Here is an 8,664-nt window from a genome sequence, read left to right as displayed (position 1 = left end):
TACAGCCACATAGAAAAAGCTTACCTATTACATGCTGACTTCCCAGAAGGGATGGATGTGAGATCATCACATAAACCAAGAAATATAGGAGCCTATTATATTGACAAATGATGAACATAAACAACAAAAGCAAAATATTGTCATCTGGAGAACAAATGTAATGTAAAATCAGCAGATCATGGAGAAAATAGACGTTTTGCCAGCAGCTCCTAAAACAAAGACCTTGGCTTTCTGGATCCTTTGCTGTGAATCAGCATGTTCTGTTCACATGATTCTTACGAATCCATGGGAGGTGATGTTTCCTGTCTGGTTTCCAACTCACTGTAAATTGGTGAGTATATGTTTAATTCTTCATAAAGACAATCAACTGGAACCTGATAAGGAAAAAACCATCTCATATGATCATCAAGAATCTTCCATCATTAGAAGTCTTGTTCAAGAGATTTATCTCATCTTGTTTTGTGTTTCTGAATCTCACACTCTCTCTGTTAAATTCTAATTATTTCCTCCATCTCCAGTAAACCAAACCAGATTGGCTGGCCAAGTGGGCCCAGAAGAAATCACAGCAGTCAACGACCAGTTGGTGAGATTATTCTGTGTCTGAACTTTGGTATATCTGCTTTCTTATTTATCTTTGGAAGAAGGTGATTGAAAAAAAAAAAAGAAAAAAAAAGGTGGCCAGACTTGAATGCTTCAGGAAAGTGGACAGATGGAGGGAGGGTATTTCATCTGTCAGACCTAAGTGCCCAAGCATCAGATACTGGTGATTCTCATCAAAGGTGTATGCATAGGCAAAGCCCGTGGAAACACAGGTGGTAGTCATGAATTAGGAAGAAAAAAAATTGAAGATTTAGAGAAAGTGGGAAAAGGAAAATCAAAGAAAAAAAGAAAGAAAAACAAGTAAAAGGAAGCTACTCTGCGACAGAAAATAAAATTGGATACCTCAATAGTTCCATCACACCCTTCCTGCTCACTCATCTCTCACGCTCAGCACGCTTCAAGGCATCTGCATTTTGTAAAATTACAAAGATCCTATTTTCCCAACCCTCAGTTAGGGGCATATACTATGAAATTTCTGCTATTTGTGAGTGTAAATGTGATGAGAGAGAGAGAGGGAGGGAGAGAGAAAGAGAGGAGAGCAGGAAAGAAGGAAAGAAAGAAAGAGAAAGAACCACAATAATACATTGAACTTTCAGAAGGAGAGAACAGATATATGGTTACTAGAGGTGGGACAGAGGAAGGGAGATTAGGGAGAAACTGGGTAATGGACACAAAGAATAATTACAATTTGTAATGATGAACATGCTAATAATATTGATTCGATCATCACATATTGTACACAAATACTGATAACCAAAATTGTACCTCATAAATATCTGTAATCAATTATGTTTCAAATTCAAAATTTAAAAACAACAACAACAATAGCATTCACAGCCAATCATCAAAGCATTAGGAATTAGGATTAAAGGGTTTCTGAAATTTCTCCTAAGATTTCTAGTGCAACTTTTTAAGTAAGTCACTTATTTTGTTGGAATAAATATAATAATGTGATACACTTTGAAGACAGATATTTTCTGTTGAAGTCATAGGAGTTAAAAGGGTTGCTCTTGCATTATGTAGAATTGCTGTTTTAATAGTACTCTGTGTAGTAATACACATTTTCAGATAACCCTACTGAAATGAACTTAAATTCCATCCCATTAATGACTCATTGAAGTCAGACAGAAACTTTTCCTGAGTAATGCATTTTCTTTATGCTGTTTATATTCTGTAAAAATATCCAGTATATTTGAGACACTCAAAAAATATTGGTTTTTAAATAAAATATTAGTAATATTTTTAAAAATGTGATTCAAAACATAAGATTTGGAAACCAAAGTAATAAAACCTGGAGAGACAATTTTCTGGAAGAAATGTTCCAGAAAACCCAGGCCATATTTTTAAGAGATAAAGCTCAGGTTCTTTAGTTTGTCATTCAGGACTTTGTATCAGGCTCCTACCTACCTTATTTCCTTTGAGTTCTTCTCCGACCCCATAGACTGTGAGTGATACAGCACTGCAGAACCCCAGAATGGTGAGAAACAGCATCATCACCACAATTTCCTGTTGAGCAATAACCAACAACCAACAAGACGATGGACGTCACATGGTAAGTGTCCCCAAAGTTCATTCTCTTATAGCAGCCCCTGCTTTCATCTCCCCCACATGATCAGTCCTTATAAAGTGACCCCATACACAGGAAAACCAGGAGATGGTTCCTTGGGCCGGATAATTCCAACCTTGAGGAATCTGGCCCAGAGTGAGGGGAGAGGGCAGCCAGGATCTCTCTGGACTGTGAACCTACAGAACACTACATTATGTGATGGAGGTTGCAAAAATGGATCGTGTTCATGGAAAAGGTAAAGAGGGCCTCCCACTTAGATTACAACCCCAAATCTTAGACTTCCCACAAGAAATACATACCGTAGAAAAAGAAACCCCAAAGCAGAAGTCAACCTCAACAGCTTCCTGGCAATCACCAATAAAAGTTGAGCTCTTCCTTAGGTCTATGATCAGGATGATAATTCCTATTCCCCCAGCTATACTGCTGACAGTGTTTGCTCCCAGTCTTCCTCTGGCCTGATGATAAATAAGAGCATTCAGACCTGGACCTGCACCTGCCAGAACATTCAATAAACTTATCTGCATTTCAGTAGTTCAAAATTTAGCTCAGAAAGAGAAATCTTGAAAATGTGCTCACTGTTTAATAAGCATCTATTTCTTGCTGGGACTGTGTTTAGGAAGAACCACATAGATGCTTATGGTTTCTCCTTGAATAGTCTCCTTAATTAGAAACTAATCACTTATTTGATCATGTGAATATAACTACGTGGACAATGCCCATGTGGGGACATTTTTTTTTAAACAAATGTCAAGGCAATTAAACTTCACTCTATGCTAAATGATACAATCTGTGTTTCGGATGATTACATCTAACGTCTGTTGCAAAAGACCTTCTAATACAAAGTAGGTTGAAAAAAAATTGCATGTTCACACTCACAATCGTGCAGGAGATGAACACATGTCTTCCTCAAGACTCCTAAAATTCCATTTTCTTACCTTATCTGGGATAGACAAAGTTGCAACTCACCAGATATGTTGTATTTTTCTTTTCTAATATAATTGACAAAAGTCCTGAAATATCAAACTGTCCAAAAGAGAAGGGAAAAAGACACAGTGAGTCTCTGCTCTCCAATGTGTCCCTTTTACCCTCATCCCCCCAAAATAAAGTAAAATTTGGGGTGCCCCATAAAGCTGTGTATTAATGACCCCCATGAGCCCAGTATTTCCTTATTCTTATTTTCTATAGATGCTTCTGAAAATTAAATATGTATATAAATCATGTGAGGGTCTTGTTAAAATGCAGATTCTTATACATTAGGTCCTGGATGGGGCTTGGGACTCTTCATTTCTACCAGGCTCCCAGGTGATTCTTCCCCTGACAGTCAGGGGTTACTCTGGGAGTGGGAAGGTCCAGCAACATGTGGTGCATGACCGTTATACCACTATTGTCATTTGGTGGTAACTGTCTGTGCATCCTCTGTGTTAGACTGTCTGCTCCTTTAGGCAAGAGACGTGTATATATGTGGCATGTACATCTCCAGAGACTAACATATCTCATGTAGACATATAGTGATTATGAAAATATACGTGATAAAAGATTTAGTAAAAAATATAAGTCAATAACACAAATTCATAACAATCTCTTAAGATTGTATGATGGGTTGAGAGACACCTAATAAGCTAAGTGTTTGGAATGAAAAGACAGTGGAGGGAAGTTTTAAAAAACTATGGTAGAGGTTCAAGGAGAGTCCTGGACAAATGTTTTGAGTAGTTTCAAGCCAATGCGATATTTATTATAGTTAAAATATATACTTGTGAATGGAGTATTAATACAAAAACCAACATGAATAATTGCAAAACAATGTATGAGAGTTCTTTTTTCTCCGCAACCTCACCAGCATTTATCGTTCAGAGTCTTTTGGATTTTATCCATCATCGATACGGAAAATGTGGTACATCTACACAATGGAATACTACTCAGCTATAAAAACGAATGAAATACTGCCATTTGCAACAACATGGATGGACCTTGAGAGAATTATATTAAGTGAAACAAGTCAGGCACAGAAAGAGAAATACCACATGTTCTCACTTATTGGTGGGAGCTAAAAATTAATATATAAATTCACACACACACACACACACACACACTCACACACACACAAACTGAGGGGGTGCGGGGAAGAAGACATAACAACTACAATTCCTTGAAGTTGGTACGACAAGCAAACAGAAAGGACATTGTTGGGTGGGAGGAGGGAGAGGGAGGAGGGAGGGAGGTTTCGGTAATGGGCCACAATAATCAACCACATTGTATATCGACAAAATAAAATTAAGAAAAAAATAAAAAATAAATAAAGCTATTATTGATTTAGTTGGTAAAAATAAATAAATAAATAAATAAATTGCAAAACAATTATGTGGAACAAATGAAGACAGACAATAAAGATAGTGTGCTGTGTCACTCCATTTATATAAAGCTCTAGAAAATGTGAAGTAATCTGTAATTGTAAAAAGCAGATCAGCGACTGCTTGCAGATGGAAGACAAGAAAGGGGGGAGGGAAGGAGGGTTTACAAAGAAGCACAGGAAACTCTTGGAGATGATGGATACATTCATTGTATGTATGTAGTGATGTTTTTATGTGTGAATAATGTGTCAAAACTTATCAAATTGTATATTTAAATATGTGCGATTCGTTGTATGTCAATGATATCTCAATAGCCTCATGATGTCATTCAGCCATCTGTTTTCCAGACAGCAGAATGATTAAAGTGATACAATTAGAAAGTACCTAGAAGTCTTTCTTAGGGTATGATAGAAGTTTATCTTCTCCTTACCGCAGAATCTTTCCCCTCCCTGCATGAAGATAACTTTGTTTTTATTATTCTTTTTAACCGACAAGATAAAATGGTATGTATTTATTGTGTAACTTTATTGGTGAATAGTCTTAAGGGTATTTTCCTGGAATTGGATTTTGAAAATTCAGGTTTAATTTCTATTAGCTAAAAGATCCCTTGGGCAAGTCCTTTAACTTTTATTAGTCTCAGGTTTCTCATCTGATAAAAGTATGCTGAATGTTTGACCCACAGCTAATTATAGTAAGAATCCTTTGTTGTTGTTAATGAGCACATATATATATGAAAAAGTGCTTTGTGAACTGCAAAGATATATATATATGTTGTATACATATATGTAAAGAATTATAAATATAAATACTGAATATAAACAACTGATTAGATCTGAGTAAGAGAAAAAATCTATGTTCAGTGTTATTTCAGAAACAATTATAGATATATACTCACAAATATTGCTCCCCAGAACGGATAGCCTGCTTTAAATGATAAAAAAAAGTCTTCCTCAAAGTCTGAAAAATTGAATGCAGAGCAGACAATTGTTCCAAAACAAAGGCATATCAAACCAATCAGAATTTGTGTTACCTGTTAGAAAAACACATGGATTTTGTGAAATTACGAGATATTTCCCAAAGATTGTATCAATTTTCTTATAGTTGAGGCCAAATATAAGAAATTATTTTAGTGCTTTAGACTGTCCTAAGTAAGAAATGATTCAATCTGAAATTTTCCAGGATCCCCTGGCCACTATGAGAATTGATACAAGCATTACCTAATGCATGGATGGCTGACACCTTTCTCATATGCCTTTATTTATGTAGCCATGGCAGACTTCAGTAATAGTTCTTTCCATAAGTAAAGATTAAGAATTCTTCACTCCTATTTGCCATTCTTGTCCTAGTAATTTAAAATCTTTATGAGAAAATGTTTCTCTTTTCCTAAAAGGGCTCGATTAGTGACAACTCTTTATCTACCAGGATTTTTAGAGGACCTGTCACTCCTCATGAACCCTATTGGAGAAAGAGTTGATGCAATCAAATATTCTTTTCTAGAGCCAATTCTTACTCCAGCTGAGATTGGAGGATGCTAACTCACCCCCAGGAATATCACCTCTTTCTTCAAAAATGTCAGCCATGTATGCTGGGGTAGAGATGAGGCAGACTTCTTCAGCGGGGTATTATCGTGGACAGATATTTCTGAGAGTTCAAATTCAGGCACCCTGTGGAATTTAACAGAAATTTGGTCATGAGAAAGTTCTCTAACTTCCTGACATGAAGGGAAGTTTCATTTGTTAATTTTTTCAAAACAATCCTGCAATTGAAATCTTCATTGTCATGACTAAGAAACTGAGGTTCAGAGGGTCCAAGTAACTGACCAAGAAGACTTGAACAATGTCTGAGTAATTACATGCAACAAAAACCATACCAAGTTTTCTTATACTTAATCCAGGGTAACTAGCACCAAGGTCTTTCCCATTAACCTATACTGATAAATAAAACTGAAAACAGTCAAACAAACACGTTTACCTATGCATATCATAGTCCTTCTATCATTGAAGTGTATCTGAATATGTTTTGTCAATGATACACCCAACTTCATGTGCACCGAGGACAGTAGGGTAACAGCTTTGAACGGCTACTTGGATCTCTATTACTATTTTCTTCTTCAAAGCCGTGTCCCACAGTTTATGGTTCATAAAGATCAACCAGGAAGGTCACTTTGGAAAGCATTTGTAAGAGCATGTGTGATGGATAAGTGTCCCTCAGCTCATAGACACACAGGCAAGAGATCAATATGCATTGTAAGAACTCTCCTGTCTCACACCCAGAATATGAGCCTCTAGTGTTAGAAAACCTGTTTCTCCAATACACCAGGTGATTAAAAATCTTCCTCCCTACCCGTGAGAGAGAACCACTTGGAAAGTATAGCAAATAGGTATTAATAGGTACCAAATATATTAATTAAACTAGATGGGTCCATGCTTAAATCCATGAATTGACATCTCCCCCAAGCTGTTACTTTCTCTGGTCCACTAAGTGACTAAGTATTAAAAAAAAAAAAGATGATAATAATAGCCTGTACCTACCTGGAGGGCCCTTGTGGATTTGGGAGAGCGAGATCTGTCCTGCTCTTATTTTCCATGTCCATTTTTTCATTAACTGGGCTACCCAGGAGTAAAGAATATTGTTATATTAAGACTTGGTGGACTTCCTCTCACAGTGTGCTCTGGATGGCCAGTTAAAATGAGTTGACTCATGGCATTGATGAATATCTTCATACGGAAGCCATTTGTCAGACAGATAAGTTTCCCAGCTGATTAAGATCAACAGGGTTTTCTTGTATTGAATAGGAAAATTAAGAAGGCTACTGAATGGACACTAGTGTGAAATGAGAATATTAGCAACCCCCCAAGTATACTTCTGCCTGAGACCAGGATTTACAGAAACTAAAAATGAGACATTTTATGGGGGTTGAGGAGGTGAAAGAACTGCAGAACAGAAAAAGATGTGCCTGTCTTCTGGAGCTTTCTCTACTTATGTCCCAGTTCAGCCATTTCTATGTCAGTTCTCCAACTGCATTTTTGAAAAGCCTATCTTCACTGTTTAAGGCACATTTGGATGCACACATAGACTCAAGACTGAAGCACTGTTTCTGTGTATGAGTGTGTCTCAGTCTCTGAATCTGTGGATACATCTCTGACTTCAGTATCTATTGTCTTTCTCTCCCTTCCTTTCTTTTGGACACTGAGAAGTTTTCACACTAAAGATTCCATTGTCTGCTAAAACCTTAGACTGACTCTCTGCTGCTTAGATCTTTGTAATGGCAAGAAAGGGCCAATGGTATCACTGAGGGTTATGAACTTGTTAACAAATCCTATGAGCAATTCTAAACAGCACTGTAATGAGCAGCGTGCCTAAATTAGGGTTAGAGCCAAACCAATGTGCTCATTCTAATAACATAACTAGCCAGATCATAGCACAATGAATAAGATAAGATTCACAGAAGGTTTGGATCTCTTTTATTTCAGTTTAATTATAGACATAACCTGGAATGGCTCATCAGTAAACTGCAAGATACAACGAATTGTACCTCAAATCGCCTGTGTTGTTTTTCTGAGATGTGATAAAATTTATCCTCACAGGAAACTAAGATATTTGCATGACAAGGGATACTAAAAAACACATGGCCATTCCTTTCATAGGAAAAATGTATTAACCCAAGTGCCATCTTCCATTGTGTCTTTAAGAATTGGTGGACCTAACCAATGCACGATTGGAATTAAGAAATAAACCTTAATCATTTATACATTGATTCAGAGAGGACTTAATGCTCTATGCCAGGTGCTTCTCTTATCACTGAGCAGGCACAGATGAAAACCATAGTCCCAACCTCTGCCTAGCCCACAATCTAGCAGAGTAGAACAAAGATAAATATTACCCAGTATGTCCGAAACTAGAGGCTTTTGTAACACACAGGAGGGTGTAACAACTCTGTCTGCCAAGGGGTATGTTGAGTTTGAGGAAGGAATTCCCAGAGACAGTAACATTTAATTCCCAGAGACAGTAACATTCAACTTAATATGATAGCCTCAGGAATTTTCATTTGCTTGCCTCTCCCTCAGTGAAATTACCCCACATCTGCTGAGAAAAGTCCTGAAGTAATGGATGGTTTCTTATGATGTTTCCTAGGAGTATATAATAGTT

The 8,664-nt window shown here is 37.0% G+C and overlaps 1 protein-coding gene across 1 annotated transcript; it reads right to left on the bottom strand.

Moving 5' to 3' along the window:
- Positions 1–275: 275 nt before the first annotated feature.
- MS4A2 (membrane spanning 4-domains A2) lies at positions 276–7,108 on the bottom strand. Its single transcript, XM_063096005.1, has 7 exons — positions 7,047–7,108; positions 6,056–6,179; positions 5,411–5,545; positions 3,134–3,190; positions 2,467–2,622; positions 2,008–2,106; positions 276–374 (listed from the first exon to the last, which is right to left on the bottom strand). The coding sequence occupies exons 1-7, from the start codon at positions 7,106–7,108 to the stop codon at positions 276–278; spliced, it is 732 nt and encodes a 243-aa protein (XP_062952075.1).
- Positions 7,109–8,664: the final 1,556 nt, after the last annotated feature.

The sequence above is a fragment of the Cynocephalus volans genome, chromosome 4 (genome assembly GCF_027409185.1).
Source record: "Cynocephalus volans isolate mCynVol1 chromosome 4, mCynVol1.pri, whole genome shotgun sequence".
NCBI lineage: Eukaryota > Metazoa > Chordata > Mammalia > Dermoptera > Cynocephalidae > Cynocephalus > Cynocephalus volans.
The sequence above is the reverse complement of the archived record's forward strand: the minus strand, read 5'-3'. Positions and strand labels throughout refer to the sequence as shown.

What these genes read in the sequence shown, in the direction of transcription:
- MS4A2 (XM_063096005.1), bottom strand. Translation starts at nt 7,108, where the DNA reads ATGGACATGGAAAATAAGAGCAGGACAGATCTCGCTCTCCCAAATCCA. An exon ending in AAGAGGTGATATTCCTGGGG is followed by an intron (nt 5,546 to 6,055) that starts GTGAGTTAGCAT and finishes TTTTTCTAACAG; the next exon opens with GTAACACAAATTCTGATTGG. An exon ending in AAGAACTCAAAGGAAATAAG is followed by an intron (nt 375 to 2,007) that starts GTAGGTAGGAGC and finishes TTTCCTTATCAG; the next exon opens with GTTCCAGTTGATTGTCTTTA.